A 25884-nucleotide genomic window follows, 5' to 3' on the forward strand; every position below is an offset into this window, starting at 1 on the left:
CTGAAGATGTAACCTCCATCATACTGAAGTGATTTCTAGATTCTACAGCAGTCAGGTCTGGGTGTGGCTGGTGAGGCGGAACTAAAACAACGTGATTCAGCACAGCACATTCTTGATTTAACGTGGGGGAAATTCAATTCTCACAAAAGGCCAAGTTGGTTTGGACAGTTTAAAAATTAGCTTTTTGTATTTACTCAGATTCTCATAGTGGATTTTTTCCCCCCTTCAGTGACTTGAAAGATTTGAGTGTGACAAAATTGGCTCTAAAAATGTGCAAATTATTTTTAAGACATTTTATTTGAAATAACAAGGAGAGTTACAATGATTGTATAGTAGTTACATTGTGACTTTACCAAAGAAAGAGGGACCAGACTTTGGCAAAACAAGGCTCTCAGGGTCAGCTGCAGAGCGGTATAAGGAAAAGTACCTTACGTTACAAAGTAGAACTGTAAAATATCGTATCTTTAAAAGGGCCATGACAACAAATTAAAATTTTCTGAGGTTTTGGGAAGTATAATATGATCTGTTGTGCCCTGATGAGGCTGATGAGTGAATATCAAAAGTGAATATGAAAGGACCAGCTCAGGGGCGGTCAGCTGTGTTGCTTTGCTTAAAAACGGTCAGATCAGAAAACGGATTAGTAGGTTTTCTTTCTACGGAAGATGTCTTTCTACATACGTCATATTCTCCAATCAGTGCACACAATAAAGCAAACATCCTCCCCGCCTCCCCCCAGCTGATGCATTGGCCGTGAGTCGCGCTAGCATGTCTGACTTGAGAGGAGAAAGGCGGCGGAGTGAGCAGACAGCAGCCCCCGATCAACCTACTTTGTTGTGATCTTGGCACTGATGCATGGTCTGATCACCCAGTTGCACACACCTGCTTAGCTCTGCCCAGTTCCTCATTACCACTCATCTGATCCACCTGCAGTAGTTACTATAAAACCCGCCTTCAGATCAGTCATCAGTGCCAGATTATTTGAAGCCATTGATGAGATCTATTCCAGCGTTCCTTTTCCGATTACCTGATCCTGACCTGTCTGCCTCTTGACATCTCAGCCTGCCTGTTCCCATCTGATTCTGTTTGCAGCAGACAGGCTGCCCTCGTCCAGCCTGTCTGCTGCTCTGTGTATTGAACCTGGAACTGTGACCCGACTCCGTCCTGGATCGTCCTCGGCACCTCACAGGCTGTCTGATCTCCTGGCTCCGACCATCGACCACGTCCCCGACCTCGTCTTTGGCTTCGTCCTACGGCTCATCCTCTTCTCGTTTGTCTTCACTCTTCTGACCCCCTGCCTGTTGAAAGTACACAGCAGTTGCTAAAAAGGGAAGCTGATATCAGAAATGCATGACGTTTCCACTCACTGAGTGGAAACGTCATGCCAGCAGAGTGGCTGAAGTTCATTTATGGGGACTTTACTGAAGACAGTTTCCTGTGGAGGAATTCAAGCTGTTTTTTTTTTTTTTGAAGAAACAGATTTGAAAAATGTAACTTCTGTACCAACACTGAAAGTGGCCACCACAACGCTGTGATTACCTGTACGTTTATTCCATTTCTAAATGCTGTCAAATATAAGAAAGGTGTGTTTGTAACTGAAAAATTCAGTTGACTGACTAAAGCTAAAACGCTGCCAGCTGCATGATTTTCCTGCCGCTGCCTGGGAGAGTGACCTCTCCTCCGCACTCACTGCAGTGAAGAGCTGGCAGTCAGCTACATAACGTTTCCGTGTCACGGATATGCTTGCAGCGAGTTCTCCACTCCGGTACCGTAGTAAAGAGCTGTCTGATAGCTGCATCTTCCTGTATCGTGGCAGTGCAGCTTCAGCGAGACCCCGCCGCACCACGGTCTATGTGGCTATTTATTTCGGTCCCGCTGTGTTGAATCGCGCCAGCAGTTTAAAGCCTTTGGTCAGCTTGGCCTTGCCTGTCTGACATCCTGCAACAGAAACAGGTCCACCAGCCATAAAACCATAATGATGGATTTGTAACAGACTGTTGCACCGAGAAGGGAGATGTGGATGGAGGGGTGAAGTGGTGTGATGGGGGTTGCTTGTCCAAATATGGTTTTAAACAATCGAGTGAAGTCAACTAGATAGAGCTGCATATCATTACCACACCCAACCCTTTTACTGAGGAGGGACATTTGGCCTGACAAAACAACAACATGATGTTCATTTTTAAATGAAATTATCTGGAGAATTTACATATGCAGAAATATCAACTACATGAAATGGTTTATACAGTGATGTCATGGCACCTTTAATGTTTCTCATAACAGGCAGTCTTTGTTTTAAAAAAGAAATTAGAATTGCTTTTTAGGAGTATGCATTTGTGCTTCAGAATCTAGTTTTATTGAAGTGAATCAGTTAGTCAGCTTTTCAAGCCTGACACAAAATGGAGAAATAAAGATAAAAATCACTTGCAGTGCAACAACCTGACTTTAAAGAACTATTAGTCAAGTTATAAAGACGATGATTCCAAGATAACAAAAAAGAGAGCTTGGTTTCATCTTATCAGTTCTGAAGAACAGTTTCTGGGGGGTTTTTATGGGTCATTGCATTTGCAGCTCAGATCATGTGACTCACTTCCTGGAGCTGATTGTGGAGCTGTCTATATAAGACCAAAAATGGCTCAAACAAATTGTAATCTTTCATCTACTGGCTAGAAGATACCAAGGGATATTTAACTGAATTTATGATTGAGCAAAAATAATCTATGACTGGAAGTGGACAGTATTTTTCTGACCTTATTTAGCAGGCCTCACATCTCTGTGAGGCCTGCTAAATAAGGATTAAAGTGATTTGCAAACTCCTTGGATGGATTTTTTATTTTTTTTTGCTTTGTTTTACAGAAATCTTTAAACATGGAATACATCTCCTTGAGCTGATTTAAGCAAACCAAAGTATTTAAAAACACATAAACTGTGTCAAACTCAGTGCATTATCCTTTTTTCATTAAAAGAAATCCCTGTTTGGTTGAAAACGGCAACGTAATGGAGGCGGGACATCTCCCTCATGAATTCAGTGGGAATGACCATTGAATCTAATAATTAAAATCGTAACATATACATATAATCGTAACATATACATACATATATATATATATATATATATATATATATATATATATATATATATATATATATATATATATATATATATATATATATATAAAATGGCTTCAGTTACAACTCAAATGTCGGAACAAAGCTTCTAAATCTGAGTCTGACGCACAATTTACGCCGCAAACACGATCACGAGCGAACGAGCGAGCGAGAGAGAAGTGGTGAAGCAGCACAGAGTAACAATAACTCTAGCGCTCCATTAAGATGTTATTAATCAGAGAAATATTTCTGATTGTTTCACAGCGGTTACCTTCAGCAGGTAAACACGCCCACGGCAACACACCTCGGCTCCCACAGCCCTTTTCTGTCTGAATATGCGCTAAAACTGCCTCTTTACAATGAACTGCACGGTGCAGTCTGCGCCTGTATGAATTGCAATGAAAAGTATTACAGATCTGTGCGTGAGCATAGTCAAGAAATCCCTCCAGGAGCAGCGTTTTATTTTTTCCTCAGCAGCAGCGGTAATGACAGCGGTGTGCGTGTCCTGCGCGTCAGAGCTTGTCACCGGATCAAAGTCGCGGCACCATGAGCAGCAGAGCTGTTTTTAGGCGCTGCGCGATCCATAGAGACCGAGTCACTCAATTTAATCTCGTAAATAAAACTTTCGGCCCGAATTAAATGTTTCCTCTGCTGACGTAAACAACGCAAAGCCAGGAGAGAGGAAGAGACATTTACAGATTCTCATTTTCTTCTCCTGGATCCGTTGCGATTCTCTCCTCTGTTGCCTCCAATTTCTCTCTTACTCTCTTCCTCTTCTCTTTAAAGACTAACTTTCACCTTAGATGTCTCACCTGTTCCCCTGATTTCAGCCTATTGAGCATATTTGCGAGAATTATTGAAGCAGAGACCACAAGCCATTTGCGCATATACAGCACAATGCGGATTTTTCATCTTAAAATTAAGCGTAGAAGAAGATTTCTTCTAAATACATACAGTTTATTAACATTTTTGTGTTAATAATGTATCGTTTCGTTATGACACCCAAACACCAGACCGAGGTTTTGCTGCTAACACTTTATTTTAGGACAAAACGGACGGGAAAGCTTTCACTCTGTCAGTCCTCCGAATCACGACTCCTCTCCCCGGAAGCCACACATTTCTTCCGGTATGACCCCAAAGCGATCTGATTTAAAGGAACAGTAAGTGTGCAACAGCATTTAGCAATAAAGTCTAATAACGATCATTACAATACATTTTTATTTATTGATTACATAAACAGTTTTTGAGCTTTACAAAAGAAATGCTTATTTACACATCTTTATTGCTGGGGGGGGGAAAAACACGGTCAGACACCATTACAGTTTTCACCTCGCGCACCCCCAGGGGTGTTAACAATTTGATTCCCAGTAAGGTAAAAAGGACAACAGAAGTTCCTCATCTAAATATCAATAAAAACAAAAAAACAAGTAATTGAAATGCAAAAAAACTTGGGATGAACCTGTTACTTCTTTAAAACAAGGAACAATTTTCTTAAAAGGTCAGTCAGGGAAGAGGAGGACCTTCCCTTTCCTGTCTCTCCTGCTTTCCACTAGTTGTTTCCATTGTTGGGATGGTCACCGTATCACGTCTCCATGTAAGCCATCCTGATTTGCAACCATGGAGCCAGTTCTCACCTCCTGGCCTGGTTTCTGAGTCCTCCTTCCATCCTACTAGCATCCTTCTGTACCTGCAGCACATCCTGCACATTTCACCCATTCGGCCAGCTTTTCTTTTCTTCCATCCTGTCTGTTTGGCAGCTGGTCCACCTTTCCAGGACACTCCCACATCTCTACAGGTCAATCACCTGTTACACAATTACAGTATTTATATGCAACAAGTCCACAGAGGAATATAGTAGTTTCAAGATGTTAAATCTAAAATATCTAAAAATCATAGAAATCACACGATAAAACCAGAATTAAAACAACACAAATGTTAGCATGCTAACTCCATGTAGTTGCTGGAAGGCAACAGTGCTTAAAACTGTTTATCCATGCAGCTGGAACATCTTTGACACTTTATTTTTTTTTTTTTTTAAAAAAGCACTGCAAGTGAAAGCTACCAGAACTAATAAAGACTCCTAGATAGGTGTTAAAACATTTTCAGAAAGAACTGAGCGAAAGTTTAACCCTGTTGGCTGTTGCAATGACCCGATAACAGAATTTGCACAGGCATGTTTCCTTTTTGCCAATTTAGTTTTTTCCGTAGTTTATTAGTTCTCCTTATTGTTTTAACTTTTATTCAGTGATTTAGTTAAAGGTATTTGCCTAGGTAAACAGTTTAACTAAAATATTTGAACTGATAGGTGCTGTGTTTTGTTAATACCTTTTTGTATTTGTAGAGAGGTTGTCTGTTTATTCTGGATATGTGTGTAGTGCTCTCTGTTTGAGAATGCCAGTGCACAAATTCAACCCATCTATTGTTCTATAGATTGATGAGGAGCTAGAGGAGTATTGTGAGTAGAAGACTGGTGAAGGAGGGTGGTATTGACCCAGATTATAGGTTCTACACCTGTATAACCTGACCCTGTATACCAGTACGCAGGCATCGTCCTGAAGTATTTAAAATCTATCTTTTCCTGAGTAGAAAAATAAATGAAGAATCAGTGTCCAGGGAGCCTTGTTTCCCTTTATTTATTGGGTAGATGGGGTGGGGTCTTAGAAGAGAGTTGGTTCTAGAGGATGGTTCTGATATGTTTGTTTTTTTCACAGACACAGACAGATTATCGACAAAACAATGTGAACTTTGAGAGAGGTTGGAAATACTGACCTCTATTTCATCCATTTTCAGACACCATGCTTGGTAAGGCATGGTGTCTGAAAATGGTTCTGGATATTCCGTTGTCTGTACTGAAAGCTTCCAAAACAAATAGATCTAGGGATGGAACATTTTCGTTCTTGCATCTGCTTGCACGTAGAAACCTTGTAGTAGCTCGTTTCCCGTATTGAGCAAAAGAGAATTTTTCGGGTATCAATTTCCTGATCGCATGTGAAGTTGAGATACGCTGTAGATTGAGCACAAGGGGTTGTTTCACCACTGCTGTGCTACTACACACTGTTCTTAGTTATTTAATGTTTAATAAATAACTCTCTGTCTGTTAGGTATTGTAGAGGTGAATATCAGCCCAAGGGCTGATATTAGACAATGGTTGAAAGGGCACTGGCGTTCTTTACAGCAAACTCTGCACATATATAGAATAAAGGAGTGACAACTTCTCTTCAAGTTCAAGGATTTATTAACAAAAATAAAATGAACATCCAGAGAACATCACTATATAATGCTGTTTATCTGAATTAACACTATATTTCAATCAATCAATCCCGTCTGCTAGGCAAGTGAAACTTAACTAAAACTACTAAGCAAAATGAAGACAAAAAAGAAGCTAAGGAGCTATGTACACACAAAAGAAACAAAAGGACAGAAAATAAAATGGTTGATTCAGTGAATCCTGGTTCACTGAATCTAAGTTAAAGAGTTAAAGTTCATCTTAAAGAAAGTGCAATAAGGTTGAATTAGCTTAACTAATCTAGAACAACATTTGGTATGTGTTTCAACCCATTCACAATGCAAACCCTGAGTTAAATAAATCATTATTTGATAAAATAAAATTTTAAAGAATGGTTTGCTCAGTAAAACATTAAGAACAGTTGATTTTATTAATGCAATTATTCCTCCAGGAAGCTAGGGGTCGATGTAGTGGTCGGTCTCTAAATGGGTTACTCCTAAAGTTATACAAAAACACCATTAAAGAGCATGCTTTGGTGGTTCAGTGGTTAGCGCGCATGACCCACGTATGGAGGCCTTGGCCCTCGATGTGGCTGACGCAGGTTTGACGCTGACCTGTCGTTCTTTGCCGCATGTCTCTCCCCCTCTGTTGTAGCCCCTTTCCTGTCAGGCTACTGTACAAAAAACATGCCACTAGTGCCGTAAAAACCTAAAAAAAACAACACACCATTAAATTGACATTAATATTCCATATTAATACAGTAATACCACTAATAGCACTATCGAACGACGGTGGAACAAGAAAAACCCTTATGTCAAACTCGATTTTGGTCGTGATGAGCAGACCGGAAAACACAAACATTAATATCCCATCAATGTACCAAACCCTTGTGGAAATAAAGTTTGTTATAAGCATGAGCAACTCATTACATCGGCCACGCTTGGTTTCAAAATGCTAACGGGAGCTATGTCTGGTAGCTCCATGTGTTTTAAAAACACTGTGAAAACGCATTAGGTAAACCATTCCAAATAAACCGTTTAACTTTCTCTGCTTGACTCTGCCAAACCTGTCTGTGCCTCAAGTGTCTGTTCGGTTCACTTCGGGCATCCAGTTGGAAGCAGTTGAAGCAGGGAGGGTAAAGGCTAGTTGGGTGAAGGCTGTTCATCTGACCAGCTATGGGCAGCTATGCGACTAGCTCAAACGTGACGTTAGGAGGGAGCTCCGGTCCTCCATGCGGGACTCAGGCCTATAAAGGGGGGTCGCAGCATGGGGAAATGGGGCTTCCAATTTGGCTTCCCCTGGGGTAGCTGCTCTCATGAGTGTTTGAGCCGGTTGCAGCGGGCGATTTCAGATCAGCTTTTCCTCTCAGCTTGGCCTGGCCACCGAAAGGAAGACCGCTCCGTACCGTCTCAAATCAGCTTTCCTGCAACACTTGAGAAAAAAATCACAAGGCTGGTTTCAGCATAGATTAATCATTTACTCCGGCGTCTGGTTACGCAGAAGTCAGACTCCAGAATTAGCTTCAATCCAGCCGGCAGTTCTCCGAACCCAGTCAGGTCCTCTGCTCTGCAGAGGATGATAAGAATGTGCTCCCCAATGCTGCTCCAATGAAGCAGCGGGAAATGAGAGCGACTGTCTGTGGGCAGCAAGCCTTTATACAGTAAAACCCCCTGCTGTGAGGGGCGGTCTCAAAGGTCTTTGCTTACAACTCAGTCCCGATTTTTCCTCATGGCTTGATGACACAACACTTTTGTTGATATGGGGGGATAAGTCTCAGAATTGTCCGGTCGTTATACGTCAAGTTGCACATATCTGAAAAGGCTGTGAGCTCCTCTTCTGGATCGAGCTGGTAAAGTTGGAGCTCGCCTGTTTCATACTTGAATAGTTACCCCCATTCACCAAACATTTTCTAAGGTTTTAAAGACCACTCTTCATGTTTCACTTTGGGCGAAGCCATTTGTACCCAACATAGATAAAACGTTGATTTCCTGGGAGCGTCTGGTGTATGGCTCGAATCATGGAAGATGGCGATTGGGGTCCTGTGGTGACGTCATAACGGAAGGGAAGGGACTGGGGGCAGGACTTCAGGGGCACATAAATGGAGGTACTATCTTTCTATCACTTGAAGAATATTTCTTCTTTTTTTTTCCCCCAGTGTCCTGTCTAGAATATTTCAAGGATTAAAGCACTAATGTCTCAGCAGGATCTTTAAAAACTCATCCATGAATTTATTTTTAGTCAAATTGATTACTGAAATGGTGTTCTTACAGGTCTGCCTAAAAGGTGGATCAGACAGCTGCAGCTGATCCAGAACGCTGCTGCCCGCGTCCTCACTAAGACTAAGAAAGTAGAGCACATCACCCCAGTTCTAAAGTCCTTACACTGGCTCCCTGTATCTCAGAGAATAGACTTTAAAATACTCCTGTCAGTCTGTTAGTCTTGTTATGAGTGTATCAACCCTCCAGACCACTAAAGTCTTCTGGCTCCAGTCTACTCTGCATACCTAGAACCAGAACCAAACACAGAGAAGCAGCATTTAGTTCCTATGCTCCACTTATCTGGAACAAACTTCCAGAAAACTTTAAAAGTGCTGAAACACTGAATTCTTTTAAATCAAGATTAAAAACACATTTGTTTAGGATTGCCTTAGACTGTTCTAGATAAACTGTTAAGTGAAACATCATTTAAGTTAAACTCATAATATCTCTGAATAATTTTACTGTACGAGTTGCTCCTTTAACAATTTAAATTCAGACACGAGGTTGATTTTTTTTCCTATCTATCCCATGAGGGCAACATCAATCTACTCATCTGTATAAACTAAGGAAAACAAAGCTCTTCCTATGAGTGGAAGAGGAACAAAGACAGGGATTTGCTTAGCAAATGTAGACCTTTTAAAACATGCATGAACTCACCTAATTGTGGCAAATGTGACTCACAAACCTGTACTACTTGTTTGTTTTTTCAGTATAATTTTCCCTAGAAACAAGACCTAAGTCATCTCTAGTTTTACATAAGTACGGTTTTGGAAATTGAAAGCTTTTCAAACATAATGCAGAATAATTCAAAATATTTAGCAGCGCTCTGTTTTCTTCAGATGATCATCACAAAAGACCTCGCCCTTCCTAGTCCTGCCATCCTATCACACTGCCACTGTAGCTACCCAAAGTGGTTTCCAGTTTCATTTCTGCTCTGCCGTCAGAGGGAACTGGCACAGACTTCATTCAGGCAGACAGAAGCTCAGAGACTATTCCAAAAAGGTAAGAACCACTTTATATGGTTTTCTTGCCTTATAATACACATCCTCCACACAAATCTAATGAGCCTGCCAAGAGAACCCGCTTTAAAGGTATTTTACATTTATTCATTTAAAAGGTAAATGTGTTGGGATATGTTCAAAGAAAATGTTACCATTACTTAGATAAAAGACAGTTCAGAGTTCAGTGGACAAAAAGGAGTGGTGGCTTTCATGTGTGGCAATATGCAATCCACAATGCATGTTCAACAAATAGAAACTTAAATACAATCACAGGAAAAGAAAGTAAAACCATTTACCACTTACAGTTTTATCAACACAAAACAGAAAGGTTCTACCTTTTACCAGTTATTGAAATTAAGGAAAGCGAACCTCAGGAGAAGAAAACCGTAAATAAATAGGACATATTTTCTGGGCAGCGAGTGGACATCCATCCATCACCTATGACAGCATGTTAATTGAAGGTAAGTCTGGGTGGGGGCGGTATTTACAGCAGTGATTGAGCGAGGGGTGGGCTACACTAACACACACACACACATCTTAGGGCAGTTTAGAGGGACCAATTTAAGCTAACAGTCATGTTTTTTGGCTGTGGAAAGAAGCCCGGGTACCAGAAGAGAACCCATGCATCCACAGGGAGAACCTGCAGATCTTCTTGCTACAAACTGGGTCGCTTCGCTGCCCATCTAAGTAAAATGTTCCATCCAGAATGTATAAAACAGATTCCAGTCAGTGGAAGGGTGAAGAACTATCTTTTCTTGAAGCAACAAGCTTTCTAGAAAACCTAAATCAGTTCATTCCAATCATTCCTGGATTCCAAACTTAAAGCAAAAACTATTTGTCAGGGTAAACTTTTGGCTTGTTGTTATTAAACTTTAATTTTGTCATTAGGATTATTATTGGCACTTCAAGATGAAAGGTAAAATGTTATTTATCCTTTCTCTGAGACCAAAATCTATAATGTCCCTTTGTTTAACATATTTTATGTATAGGCTCAAAAAAGCAGGAAATACCTGCTTTTTCCACCTTAAGACGTCACTGCAATCAAACTCAGGCTTGTCCAACATGCTCCTAGCCCGCAGGCGGAGCTTTTAGCATGGAACCTGCCTGCCTGGAATCTACCCGGACCCTTGGAGCTTTTGGCTCCAAGAGCTGTACATTAGGTCAAGAGCTGCCCCTGGGTGACAGTGTGCACTAGAGTTAGGCCTTGTTACCGGCAAGTTGCCGGTTCAATCCCCTGCTCCGACCCTCTCATCACTAATCATTGAGTGCGGTGGTGCCGATGTATGGCAGCCTCGCTTCTGTCAGTCTGGCCCTGAGCAGCTACACACATAGCTCACTTCAGGGGGGGAATGACTGACTATAGTGTAAGCCATTTGACCCAAGACCCCAGCTGTCATCTCATAAGGAGCCCCCGCCCCCCTAGCTGTCAGGCATCCATACAAGCAAGTAGGGCCCATTCAAACTGCTCCCATTTTGAGTTGCCGCTATGACATTTTAGTGAGCCGCCCACCTAAGGTTTTTAGTTCACTCTCTTGGTGACTCAGGGTTGATCGTTTTCATTTTTATCAAATGATGTGGAATCCTTTATGTTCCTAACACATGACCCATTCCACATCAGTATGATTTATTTTATTTTATTTAGGTAATTTGGATGCGGGTTAGGATTTGGAGAAGCTGTAAACGATCATCTTTTAATGCTGGAATATTGAAGGCTGGACTTGATAAAGTACTATACAATTTACTGAGTGTGCTATGAAAGTGCCACGGTGCCGTTCGCATGAGTTGTCTGCTCGGCACGTGTCTGGTTCTGTTTTTCTTTGGTTGTGTCACAGCACCACCGATGGGCTCAGCATACCTAATACATCCCTTTCAGTTGTGTTGCTTCCTCTCATGTGGACACACATTTTTTTAATTATTTATGAATATTTATTGTGTTCGTCTCTGTGTAGACAGGACTTTAGAATTTTCCAAATTCTAAAATATTTCCTAAGAATTTTACCTCTGTAAGATAAAAGCGATTCACAAAGCATCTTAGGCCTTAAGAGAGCTCCTAAAGTAAAAAAATAAATAAATAAAAATAAAACAAAATTAAAATAAAGTTAGGAGTGGTGAGGAGGATGTTTTAAAGAGCCTGAGAGCGTCTTAAGCAGGGAAAATGGTGGAAACAGAGAAAGCTGATTTACCACCTAAACAGTGGAGGAAATGAGCACATAAACTTCTTTAATAATCACACAACTATTTATATGTAGAGAAGATAAACTTTATCATCCCTGAAGGGGGAAATTGGTTTAATTAATTTCAGTGACCGGACAGATTAAAAGTGCGACTCTAATTTTATTAAGGATAAATACATAATAACACAAATATTGAATCATCATGAATAAATATAGCACAAATATTTACCTTAATTACAGAAGATGCTCACAATAAAAAACATTTTCAAAGGATTGAAAAAGGTCGCAGAAAAATATAGCCTAAATGATCATCTAGAAGTTTGTTAATGTTATGCCTTTTCCTCGCTGGCTTTTGATCGTTGCGCTTCTCACTTTCCACGCTGGTGCGTAAAAGCAGAGAAAAAGACTCACTGATCTGAAGAAATGCGTTCCAAATCCTTCCTCTTCCCACTGTGATCCCGGGAAATATTGACCTTTCAGCACTCCTCTATTCCCCTCCAAGAGCTGAACGACGGACAGAGGTGCTGCTCTTCTGTCCAGCTCGGTTTTCTCCCATTCAGGAATGGCACAGGCACTGGTGTAGTCCAGGTATACGCCGTATACCCACTTATCTCCCTCCTCACTGAGAGCCCCCTCTTTTTGTTTGTCTGTTTCTGAAAGTTGCACGGTGCTGCTTCCGTCAGTGAGCGCACAGCGAAGAGCACCTTCTCTCGTCACACACAGGATGCACGTTGTAATCATGAGTGAAAGAAAAGGGAGCTGCATTTGGACACGTATAGCTACACTAACAGTTCAAGGGCAGAGTGGAGACTGCAAAGTTAAAATGTCCTACCATGCAGGCTCTACCAAAAAAAGAATTCATGAATCAGATCTATTTAAGCGACATTAGTTGCTTTAACATGATTGTTTCATGTCCTACCCTGCTGACATAAAAATGGTATTAAAGTAACTAAAGATGCTTAAATAAATCCATAGACACGCCCCTGCCAGGCCCGGCACTTTCTGGCTGTGAGGCAAGAGTGCCAAGCTAACTACTGTGCTACCGTGCCGCCCACGGTTTGCTTTAGTCATTTCATAATCCCTCCTTCTTCCCTGAGATCAAGTAGTAGAAACTATGTGACAATGAGCATTTTTGGGTAAACTAAATAGAGCAGTCATACATGGCATTTTTTTTTTAAACAGGGCATTTTCCTGGGCTGCGTTAAAAGGGGCAAAAATTAAGAGTATACCCATTTCTCCAGGGACCACTACACCACCGGGCACAGGGTGACAAAGCATCAGAGATTTTTCAGAGATTCTGAAGTAAAGGGAAGCCTATGGAAACCACCAGTTCATCAAAGTCGTTTAACAAAAAATATATTACATAGGAGTTTCTGTAAAGCATCCCTCTGAACTGAGGGACTGAAATTGTATAATTGTGTGTTGTGTTGCTTAATTTCTTTATTTTGTTGTAGGCATTTAGTATAAGATATAGTAAGCTAAATTATTTTGACCATTCCAGAATACATTTTTTTTTTGTTACTTTAAATACTCCTAAATCGATGAAATAATTTTAAGATAAGAGGGAAATACAAAAGTCTCCATTGAGAAAAGATGGTGAAAAGGTATTGAAACAATGCCTGCTTTTTGATGTTTTGTTATCTTTTGGTTTTACACATTTTGCATGTCTTTCATCTGCAGGTAAAAAAAAAGAAAGAAAGAAAGAAAAAGATCAAATGGCCAGAAAAACAGCGCTGTCCACTTCCGCGGGAAAAAAAATCTATTTGGAGGATATCGGAGATTACTTTACTGTTTTGGATGTTGTTTATGCAAATCAGTTTGAAGAAGACACTATAGACCAAGAAACTGCTCAACAGACAGAGGAGAGGTTTTTCAGAGGTGCACCACCTGAATGGTTAAACTTTCACATTAGTCAACTGGCTGAGTCAAATGGCACTGGATCTCCATTTATCAAAAGAGATGGCTATAAAAGACTTGTGCAGCAGATCAACAAACGAAGGAACCACCCTGGAACATCAATTGTGAAACTGCTTCACCAACAAGGATGCGGGGGAACCACGCTGGCCATGCAGGTGTTGTGGGACATGAGAAAAACCTTCAGATGTGCCGTCTTAACTGGCCTCCCCTTAGAGAGCACGAAGGTTGCAAAGGAGGTGGTTCACCTGTTCACTGGAGGCAGCGGGAATGATCTCAACACTGTGCTGCTGTTGATAAACGACGAGTTCATTTGGGAGCATCTTCAGGACAGCATAATGGCAGAGATTGAAGAACGGGAGATCGATGTCGACGTACCTGTTGTCATTTTATTCAACTGTGTGAGAAGTGACAGCGCCATCCTCAAACTCGAACACGTCAGAGAAAAAGAAGGATCAAATGAGCGTAACACCGACTGCGTCGTCCTCAAAAGGATACTGTCAGACGCTGAACAGAGAGAACTGGATACCAAAAAGGAGGAGCTCGACCGCATTTACGGAGCTAAAGCCTCCCAGTTCCATGGTTTCAACATACTGCAAAGTAATTTCTCATCGGATTATATCCAGGAAGTGTGTGCTATCTTTAACACGGTTGAAAGAAAAAATAAACCCCTGAAGACCCAGCTGGCTTCCTTTCTTTGTCTACTGAACGCCTATGTACCAGGTTCATATCTGCTGGAGTCTGATTGCTTAGACTTCCTCAAACATGATCACTCACTCCAGGATGACCTTTCCCTGGTGACCCTAATGCAGCCTTTCAGTCACCTCATCCTCTCCTTCCAGCATGACAAAAGGTGTGAGAAAAAAATCCGGATGGCTCACCCGATGATTGCAAAGTGTTGCACTGAACTACTGGCGGATGCAGGCGTAACCCGAAGCGACACAGCCAGAAATTTTTTGATGTGTTTTTGTAGGGATGACGTTTCTCCGAGTTTGCTTGGCTTCATCAAAGACCTCCTGACGAAACGGGAGAGAAAACGAGGAAGTGCTGAGGACTTGGACCTGGAGAAATTTTCTACTCTGATTTTACACATAAGCGAGATGGAAGACAAAAAACAAAGTGCATCGGTTCTCAAGGTGGCGTCATACAAGTTTGATAAGAACTCTTTATTCCCGCAGGCACTTGCTCGGTTTTGTTATGGAGAGCTTAAAGAATACATAGATGCGGAAATCTGGGCAAAAAGGGCAATAGAAAGAGAGCCAAAGAAATCATTTATTGCTGACACACTGGGCCAAGTTCATAAAAACCATCTAAGGAGCAAGGGGCTTTCAGCCACGCCAAGAGAGCTATTGCAGTTGGCCGAGAAGGCCATTGACGCTTTTGAGCACGAGGAAGAACTTGCTGAAGAGGAACAAAGGAAAAGCCAGCGAGGTGATGAGAAATCCAAAGTCATGTGGGGTTTAAACACCAGAGGACAGTTTGGCTTCCTGCAAGTCTGTAGGATTCTGTTTGACCAACTCGTCAGCCAAAATGAGGCTTGGAAGGGAGTGCTTACAAAAAATGTGTCAATGGGCTCAGTCCTGAAATCACTTGGGGACAACAAACTCGATAGATTTAGGGATCTAATCGAGAATCTAAGGGTGAAGGTTGAGAAAAAAACGGAATTCTTTGACATCTTCCTCACATATTCGCAGTCTGCCATTAAAAGAGACAAAGCGTATGTTTCTAAAGAAGTTGCAGAGTGCTACAAAAAGTATGTTGGAGACTTGGTCCCTGAACACAACGACGGACACCGAAAGACCTTCCAAAAACTCAAACAGAAACTGGCTGTCCACTCTGCTGGAATCCTCTCATGTCTTGACAGAACATGTACATCAGACATTGAACACATCGTAGAGTGGTGGCAGGAAATTGAGCAAAGCAAAGATTCCACGACACGCGCTTTTGTCAACCTTATGTTTGCCAAGATCATGCTTTCAAACAGAAACAAAGCCAAACCCAGTTCTGATTACCGAAACGCTTTAAGACAAAGAAAACCACCGGCCTCTCCCACACTAGCGGAGTATCACATTTTATCCCTGCTTCTGCTTTGGCCCGCAGACGATGAAGACAAACCAGTCTCTGATCTCAGTCAGTTAATCAAACTTGCAAGTCATGCTTATGAGCGGGAATACAAGACAATGTTGCAATCAAGATACCTTCGGCCTCTGTTTTTTCTCGGACCCGGCGAAGGCCTGAACCGATTCGTTCACAGACGCGTCCTCGAGATTGTGTGGACCAAAGATGCACTGCAAGAATCCAACACAAACTGGAGGAACGAGAACATCTTCAGAGATACCGCAGTCGAGGAACGCCTTCTCAAAGTTGAAGGAGTGGTGCGAAACTACCGAGTCTACGCAACGTTCGGAGACACCAAAGTGGAGCTAGAGGCCAACCGAAGGGACAGCCTCTTTAGATCAGGTCAAGTCTCCTTTTACCTCGGATTTACAATCAAAGGTCCAGTAGCCTTCAGCATTCAGAGAAGATTACTGATTACTGAGGGTAAGAAAACTCCTCACCATAAAAAGATATTATGTGGTATATATCTATATTGTGGTGTCATGGTACCTACACGTCCTAACAGTACATACATGATCAATTATCGTTTGAACCATTTTTCAAAGCAGATATGTAATTGTGGTGCTTAGTTGTCAGGCAGGGTCCCATATAGTAACAACAGAACAGATGTAGATCTAACTTTCTATAATCCACTGCTTTTAGATCTCCATCAATAAAAAAAAAAAAACAGATATATTCTCTATACACTGTGAGATATTTAAAGTGTTTCTTGGTTAATTTAATAAATATGGCCTACAGCTAATGAAAACCGAAAACTCATTTATGACATAAAATGTATGAAAGACCAAATCTAAGATTTTTTTAAACAATTATTATGTGATGGCAGCGCGATCATGAAGAAGAACGCTGACTTTACTGTTGACCAACAGTCAGGATAAGCCAGAAGACGTCATTATTAAAGAAGCCAGCTGCTTCCAGGGCCCTGAATCCAAGCATACAAAGGGAAAGAAAAAGGAGCTGAAAAAGAGCTCAGAAAACTGGGATAATTACAGCCTTGATAGGGATACTAAAGTAAGGATGGGCAAGTGTATCAGGTTTTCAGGGGGTTCATACTGCCTCACCTGGTTTAGGTCTGATCCTAGGAACAGAGGGGTCTTCATGGTTCATACCTAGTGCACAACTCTGAAAAGTATTTCAACCCAAGACCATTTTGTGTTTTATAGACCAATAGAAGATTATTTTTTATTTATTTTTTTGATAAACGTGCAAGCAGTCCAGTAATTAAAGTGCTGGTTCTGATACAGAGCATTTTCCTGGTGTTGGTCAGAACTCTGGCAGCAGCATGCTGGATGAGCTGCAGTTGAGGGATTTTTTTACACAGGTCTGCAAAGATGACTACACAAAATGAGCGACAATATTCACTGACATTTGCTCTCCTTATATTTGTGACAACTTTTATTTATACTGTTGTATGATTGCAGCAATCAGCGGCGGAACCACTGAAAATGGAAATAATCCAGGTGCTGAGACGGCCTAGTCAAAGACCGGAGCCCAAGCTGACAGAACTGCTGTGGCGAGAACGTCTGGCAATCTGTGGATGAACTCAAGCGATGTTAGAAAGAGCGAGCCAGCAAAGATGCTACGACAATGTTTCTTAAATGTGGTTGTTGGGTTATGCAGTGGTTTTACACACTGTTTGGAATTTGTTTTGTTTATGAAATAATTGCTCTGTAAAATGCCCTGATTTAGCACATAAGTCTGTTCAGTTTTAGGACTTGGAGAGGATTTTTTTTAATGTTATTTTTATTAGAACAGCATAAAAGGGGTGCTAACTCATCCTAACTGGATTTCCCAAACACAACTACCATTTCATCCAGTGTTTGATAGTCGTATTAATTGTTCTCAGAGTGTTGAGTCATGATTTGTGTCCTCTGAATCTTTGTTAAATGTATTCCGCATTGTTTATTTAGCTTTAAGCTGGACCAGTCTCATAAAGCCTGCGTGAGGCCATTAATAAGGGTTCTGACACAGTCCCCTCCAACAATCTACAAAACTTAAAGCAGCTATTTTAATCCTTTTGAACGTCATCCGTTTCTTCTGTGAAAAGGTGAAAATCTCATCGGCCGTTGGCATGACAGAAGGAATAGTTGTTACCCATTTGGCTCATTGAAACTATTCATTTCTCCTGAAAAATTCTGGGTGTAATGTGAACCTTCATGCCTTAAATATGTGACAAAGCATGCAAATAAAAGTGTGAAAAGAACTGATTTTTTGTTTTTCTTCAGCATGGACAGATTTGTTAGTTTACTTACACATCCCTGAACTACAGAAATGTTTCAGAGTAGGTGTCTGAAGATGCAAGATGATTTGATGCTGATGTACTAAAATTTTTTTTTAGCATTTCCTTCTCATTTCTGTGCAGTTCTTACAAAAATTAAACTTTATTCTCTTAATTTTATGACCGTTCTTGTAATATTATGACTTAAAGGGGGTCAGCAGTCTCTGGCGCTGTTATTTTGGGGGTCGCAGGCTGAAAAGTTTGGGAACACCTGTGCTAAAGGCAAAGGCTGCTTCACATAAACACAACTGCCAATATTACAAAAAAAAAAAAAAAAACTCTAAAGTTCCTGGGACTGTAGCAACCTCGGAGGAAGCAGAGAAGATGTAACCCAGGTTGAGCAGTTTGATAGTTTCATAGGGCGGAGAAAGAAAAACAAGGAAATAATTGAAAAGCTTTCAAGTTGGACTCTGGTTCAGACCCATGACCTGCTTTATGGTTATGGGTCCTCCAACAGAATAAGTAACCGTAACATTCAGCTAAATGGACCCAAGAATTGATGGGAACAAACGCTGAACTCATCTTTACTCCTTCACGAGGCCTGACCCTAATTCTTCTGAGAAGCGTGGGGGCTCAAAAACATCTTGCCAAACATCTGGATGTGAAAAACAAAGAGCGCTTGTTGGCAGCAACTGCTGCCACATTATACATTATTCAAAAAGAACAATCTTTTATTTTCCATGTCATTTGTTAAATTATGGCATTCAACTGATTTATAACCAAAGTCTGACTTGTGTAAAAACAGATTAGCCCATAATTGATGCTGTAAAACTTCCATTCATCCGTTTTCTCAACCTGTTTGTCCTTGGAGGGCAGCACAGAGACACACAAGACAGACAATCACAAACGGTGTTTAGAGACCAGTTAACCCAACAGTCTTATTTTTGAACTATGGGAGGAAGCTGGAGTACCTGGAGAGAACGCACGCATGCACAGGGATTCATTTATTTACATGTGAGATGTTGTAAATGTCAGAGATTTTCATTGAAACACAGAAACAATCAAAGGGAAGGTAAAGAGGTGGCGCTGATGTTGGAAAACCATGCATACATCAAGTTTTTTAGGGCATTCGCATCCCCACAGTGAAAGTGGCTCAGTGGGTGGTGTAGTCCGTCTTGTTACTTAAGGGCTGTGGGTTCAATTCCAGCATCCTCCTGCCACATGTCAACGAGCCCCTGGGCAAGGAGTTTAACCCCAACCTGCCTACCGATCCACGTTAATGTGTTTGATTCCGAGTCCAACTGGGAGAATATCGTTCTGACGTAAAGCTTTTGAGTGGTTCGGTATGACGAGCTAAGTGCTAAATAAATTCAGCCCATTATGACTGTTCGTGTGTAAAATTGTTGTTTTGGACGGTGACATGTCGAGGTCTACTGTATGTAAGGGGGAAAAATGCAACATAAATGCTGTCTTCTTATCATTTAGAGGCAGATTTAATTGGTAAAAATAATTATCGGAACACAAAACTGCAGCACATCACCATCTTGATCTGTTTCCAAACACCTAGCTTTATTTCAAAAGTTGCAAAAAAACAACCAATATTCATCTGAAGGCAACCTTCCTTTGCTGATAATATGGTAAGAAAGATGAGAGCATCTCATTGGCTGATCTGAGCAAGGAGGCCCTCCAGCTCTGGACGTGCCTTAAAGCGGGCCTGGAAATCCGCCTCGGTGTGCTGAGAGGGAAATAAAAACAGAGAAGTCAGGCGTTTGACAAGCCGTAAAACGCAAAGCCAAATCTTTTATGCAACTAATGCCTAGATTTGATGAGTCTACATATCTACTTTCGCTTATTTATCTAGCACTAACTCACAACAAATGTCATAATTTCACAAGACAAACCGACAGAGGTCAAACCCGGTCAGATGTAAACAAATCACATGGATATGATGCAGCATCCAGGATCAGGACTCACCTCCTTCACCGACAGCTGAACTCCCTCTGGTTGGTTCTTCAGAAGGACGTCCACAAAGACGGGACACAGCGAAGCGTTCAAGCTGCTCAACTAGACACACAATCGACACCTTCTGTCAGGCTCAGCTACTTTATCAACGATCTAATGAAAGCTGCAGTTAGGGAGGCTCTAAGAGACCTGGACGACACGTTGGTGGGTCTTCAGGACGGCGTCCACGTACGTTTTGTTGCCTTGATCTTGCACCAGCATCACTTCTGTGCTCTTGGTTGGCAAAGCATAACTGCAGGAGGAAAACAGTTGACTTAAAAAAAAGCAGACTCCTTCCAAAGATGGAGAACACTAAGTCTACACAGGAGCAGATTTGGCTCTTCGATTTATCTCCTATCAGGCAGTCAATTCTATATCTGCACAGCACAGTCAACTCATTAGGTAAAATAAAATATATCTGTGTGATAGAGGAACATTTTTTAAATGTTCGACATGCTGATGGAGGCCATCAGCTGCACTAAACCTTAGGACAGGGTTCCACCACTGTTTAACGATATTTAGGACCATCTTGTTCTCATTAATGTGTTTTAGGGCAAATTTACATTAAGCCAGATTTTCTCTGATACACACAGGGCAGCACTACTTGTTGAGTAAATGGCATAGAAATTACAGAGAAGCCACGTGCATTATGTAACCATAGTCAAGCCTCTGGTTGGATATTTTCCCTTAAAGAATTGGTTTAATTCTCTTAAACTGGCTGATGTCTGGGCCATTTCCAAAACGTGCCTACTGCGTCCATGTCTAACCCAGCTTACAAGCATGTTTGGGATCATTGTCCAGATTTTAACCATATTAGTTCAACTACAACCCCCAGATAGAAGGAAACGGGTTAGGGTCATCAATAAAAAAGCTATTATAAACAGGAAGATGCTGGATAATCTCCTTCAACAGGAGGGAGATGACCTCTAACCTTAAATGAAATTTACCGTTGCCCACATGGACAAGCCAACGTCCATTTGCAGTCATGTTGACTATGAAACCTAAACCCAACGAGCCAACCATCAAGCACGGTGGTGGCATTATCATGCTAAGGGTCTGTATTGGGTCCAGCAATACCGGTTACAAATACTAGCAAAAAACGCTGGGAACAAAGGAGGGCGATTAGCTCCTGTATTCTTCAACAGAGACGTGGTTTAAACTTGGACGCAGATAATCAAATAGAACAAAGATCCAAAAACACTAAGCTGCCGGAATGGACCTAACCCCAACAACGGTGGACATTTGTGGCAAAAGACTAAAACTGGATCGGTTCCAGAAAACCAAACGGCTGAAATGTCTCCTGCCAGTTAGGACTGGAGCAGAGGTCAAATATCCGGTCAGAACCTTAACCCTGTTTCTTTGATCAGCTGCTTTCCTTCATCTCCTAATTCAGCAGCTGTTCCTCGGTTCCCCAGCGCCTGCTTCTTTTCTTCAGGACAACCCAAACGGTAGCCAAGCTCATGGGCGGTACCACTGCTCCTCTATCCCTTAGTTCCAGCACTAGCTGAGAGAACACATTCAGACCCATCTGTTGTTTAGCATCTCACTGCAATCGGACAACCCAGGGTGACAAACACCTGACGGTCGCATCTAGAAATACTTCTGAGCACCAACAAATTTGGTGTTCCTTCACAAATGATGCCACCTTCACAGCTGTCCATCAGATCCAGACGGAAACACCTGGAAGTAAAATGCTGCTCTGTGCTTTTGTTTTGCTAAAGCCAAAATGTTTGAAATGCACAACACAACTCAATCGCATGTTTCTGAAATGCCTTCACGTGAACCACTGCAGCACCCCCCCCCCCCCCCAGCTCATCGTCACCTTTCTGCCACGTCGATGCCGAGCCGGTTGCAGAGGTTGTGGATGTACTGGGAGTAATGCTCCACCACTGTCATGTCATAACCCGACACCTTCACATTCAGGGTCCCGTGGGCCGTGTCGGTCGCTGAGAGAATCTGCTTGGTCTGGTTTCTGTCCTTCTTTTTCTTGGGCTGAAAAAAAACAACAACAATAAAACACTGCAGACATCCACTTGCCTCCCTAAACCCATTAAACCGCTTTCACTTAGCAACAACATGGAATATGACAACGCTGCATGCACAATTATTGAGCAAATTAATATTCTGATCCCATGCTTTTGATGCACATTGCCAGAGACTCCAAGTATAAACATGAACGCTCTGTAGATTGAAGCCTATCGGGTGATGTGGGTCAGTGGAAGGAGGAAGGGTGTGGCCTCAGAAGATCAACAACCAATATGAGGGTGTGCATATTTATAGCACAGCTTCTATTTTCCAGGAAAAATGGGGCAAAAAAGGATTTTCCACTGTTTGCAGACAAAAGTTGTTAAAGGTCTTTAGGAGGAAAGCAGCGCTCTTGAAAAGGGGTTTTGGGTGGAAATAGTCAACAAGGTCCTCAGAAGCAGACCTGCAGCCTACCCGGAGAGTCCAGCGGTACACGGTGTTCAGAACTCAGACATTAACAAGGTGGAGAAGCTTGAAACCCGAGCACCGCTGGAAGAGATGAGCTGGGATGTCCCGCCGCTGCATCAGTGAGCTGCACTTTTACTCTTAGGCCAGCAGGGGGACAGGGATGAGCAGGCATCACTGGGACCTTTCAGGTTTAAAGAAATCAACCCCCAAGCCTGCTGCCAGTTTGTAGAAGGCACTTATTCAAGCAATGGTTCAGCGCTGCACGGCCAGACAGTAAACGGCTTAAATATGGAAGACTGACTGGACCTCTTCCTCAACACCGGAACCTTTTGAGTCCTTCTTAAAAACAGGAGACTTAACAGTGCAGGAACCCGTCCACCTCCCTGAACAGTCTGGGTAACCGTGGTGCACAAAAAGTCTTCATCGGCAGATCAAGAAACTGAGCCACTCCATGACTGGAAGGCTGCAGAACAGCTGCTTTGCTTTTCCAAACGTCAGAAAGGTTTATCTGTAGATTTCAAGTTGTCCTCCTCACTTTACCAGAAAAAAAATAAAAAAGTGAGATGACAAATTGTTCCTTTAGCACATTAATCTTGTGCCCACATGGATTTTTCCAAAAGGAAGCTAAAAAAAACCTAACTTTTACTTTGTGAAAGCTTGAGTTCTGAGGATTATTAACACGTTTACTGACTGAGCCAAGCAGCAGCTCTACGATCAAATCAGTCCTACTTTCCAGTCAGCAGCATAACTGTGTAGCAAATAATATGGACAAGATAACATTTATACATTAAAATTATTATTTTATTTCAAATTGGCGTTATGTAATTTTCTGAGACACTGAATTTGAGGTTTTCATCACCTGTGATCCATAATCATCAAAAATAAACCCTTTAGGAAGACCAACAGTTTAAAGACTTTCTATGATATGAAAAACACAACTAAATAGAGAAGAGTAGTGCAAGCTGTGCATGAGCTTTGAGGGAGGTTTCTGTTTAAGTAGACTACGCTGGTCAGTGTCATTTCCAGCCTCATGCTGCAGCAGCAACCTGTAGCCTGATGAAATGCTCCGCAGACGTCTGGCAGACTTACAGCCTGTTTGGGTAACAGATACTTCCACCTTCCGATCCCGTGTGTCGGCGTGCCTTTGTACTGCCTTTCATTTCCAGGCGCACAACCTGAAAGGATGAGCTCTGTTTGAGTCGCATCATTCAAAAGCATATGGATAGAAACAGCACGGGGAAAGCAACGCTTCCAAGGCGTTAGTACTCACACCACGCAGGGTGCTGGATGGACGGCGCCGATCTGCAAAGAACAATTTTTTTAAACATGATTCCACAAGTCAGAGCTTCAAAGACAACGGTGACATGAGCTGCTAAAAAACTGAACATTGATTTTTGTGAAGCCTCTGTTTACCTGCAAACATTTCAATTAGAAACTGAAGTCCTGTTTAACATATTATGCTGTTTCTCCCCTACGTTCCTGTTTCACATGAAAGCCGACTGTTTAGGCTGAAACCACCACAGACTTCAGGGTATTTTAAGAAGATCCCATCTGATAAGACTCACGCAAAGTTGCACATAATTGTGACGAGGAAGAAAAGGATGCATGGTTCTTATTAGGTATTTATTTGAGAAATGAAAATCTGAAGTGTGGCAGGAATTTGTCTTTTCAACAACTGTCCCCGGCTTCCTGGTCTCAGCGCGCAGGTCGAGAGGATATGCTTGCGTTATTATGCCGTTATTATATTAGTTGAAAAAAGGTCTCCAGATGACAATAATGTGCTTTATCGCAATAGGTTTTTGAAAGAATGTTCGTCAAGAAAAATGTATTATCGTGACAGGCCTAGATCAGGTCAATGTATACAGCAGGTTTATCACCACACATCCCACTGTGAACGCTGAGTCTCCATGTTGCCGTTTGTTTGCTAATGTTCTCCAACAATCCAGTGAGACCTTCACAGAACAGCAGGATTTAAACCGAGGTTAAATCACATCACACTCATTAGACTTTCATATCAGAAAATAAAAATAAAACCATGTATCCTTTTGCTTCCGATTCACAATGATCTGTTACTTTGTGCTAGTCTGTGGCACAAAGTCTGATTAAAACACACTAAAGCTTGTGGTTTTAACATGGCAACCTGCACAAATATCATAGGTGCACGATTGCTCCGGCTTAGCGCTGTTATTTAGGACTACCCTACAGCCTCCCCCATCCTCTGATCTTCTCCAGCTTCACCGCAGCCTCTTCCTCCACTCCCAGCACAGCTGTAGGGCTCACAGCTACCAGCGATCAGAGGGAGTCAGCCATCGTACCCACCAAGTGACAACATGAAGGCAACGCAAAGACTTACCTGCATAACGACTGGTTCAGGGCGGATGCCTGCTGTGTGACAGTCACTGACAACTGGGTGGCATGGAAAGAGAGAACACAGGTCGGTCACTGGTTGCTGATTGGCACAAACAGGACCGATGACAGCAATGTGCAGCTTTAACGGACACATCATTGTTTAAACTCAGCATATAACACATCTGGGACGACACCGTCCAGCACAGCTGAATGAAACGATTATAAGCAGCAGACTCCTGCAGAACCTGATCAGGGACACATCTACAACATGCATGACATCAAGCACCGCCTCTAGCTATTGATAAGCTATATCAAATATAAAGACAGTTACATAAAAAGATCAAAACATCACACATATATATTAAGAATGTAGTGAGAAGAGCAGCATTTGTCCTATACAGCCTCTGTAGCAGTAAACCAGAGCACAGCTGACCTGACCTCTGGCTTGAAGCTAACAGCAGCTAGCATAGCAACTAGCATAGCAGCTAGCATAGCAGCTAGCATAGCAGCTAGCATAGCAGCTAGCATAGCAGCTAGCACAGGAAGCTCAGATTTAGCCTCACCTTCCGGAACATGTGGTTCATTTTCTCTCCTCTCTGGCCAGACCTGTTCTGACTGCTTCAGTTCAGCCACATAGATAACCAAGACACTTCTAAACACACATGATTTACGCCTGCTGGAAACGGAAGAGCACACAGGAAGTCGGAACGTCTTGTTTTTCGGTCCGTCGTCTACACAGTGAAAAGTACAAAGGTTCCGGTTGCACCATTGAGCCAAGTCCCACCCCCCGGAAAGACTGCTGCGCTTCGACACAGCAGCGTGAGGCGTTCAGGTCGACTCGTATATTAAAAACCTGTATATAACTGTTTCCTTCGTCATTAAATCGATATTTGGTAAATCATCAGATGTCACCGATGTCAGCCAGGGTTGGACTGGGACCCAAACATGGCGCTGGTATTTTTGGGTCACGATTATTTATCCTCTTAAACCCGAGGGTCTATGTTACACACACACACACACACACACACACACACACACACACACACACACACACACACACACACACACACACACACACACACACACACAC

The 25884-nt window shown here is 42.1% G+C and overlaps 2 protein-coding genes across 2 annotated transcripts; one reads left to right on the forward strand and one right to left on the reverse strand.

Annotated features, from left to right (window-relative positions):
- Window positions 1-13449: 13449 nt before the first annotated feature.
- sb:cb1081 (sterile alpha motif domain-containing protein 9-like) lies at window positions 13450-17270 on the forward strand. The gene is made up of 2 exons (XM_036146950.1): window positions 13450-16297; window positions 17215-17270. Exons 1-2 carry the CDS (start codon window positions 13477-13479, stop codon window positions 17268-17270), a joined length of 2877 nt encoding a protein of 958 aa, XP_036002843.1. The 5' UTR covers window positions 13450-13476.
- A 2285-nt stretch (window positions 17271-19555) lies between these two features.
- mrpl48 (mitochondrial ribosomal protein L48) lies at window positions 19556-25545 on the reverse strand. The gene is made up of 8 exons (XM_012849899.3): window positions 25358-25545; window positions 24799-24851; window positions 23716-23747; window positions 23535-23620; window positions 21835-22004; window positions 20163-20265; window positions 19986-20075; window positions 19556-19746 (listed from the first exon to the last, which is right to left on the reverse strand). Exons 1-8 carry the CDS (start codon window positions 25376-25378, stop codon window positions 19669-19671), a joined length of 633 nt encoding a protein of 210 aa, XP_012705353.2. The 5' UTR covers window positions 25379-25545; the 3' UTR covers window positions 19556-19668.
- Window positions 25546-25884: the final 339 nt, after the last annotated feature.

The sequence above is a fragment of the Fundulus heteroclitus genome, chromosome 14 (assembly GCF_011125445.2).
Source record: "Fundulus heteroclitus isolate FHET01 chromosome 14, MU-UCD_Fhet_4.1, whole genome shotgun sequence".
In the NCBI taxonomy this organism is placed as follows: Eukaryota; Metazoa; Chordata; class Actinopteri; order Cyprinodontiformes; family Fundulidae; genus Fundulus; species Fundulus heteroclitus.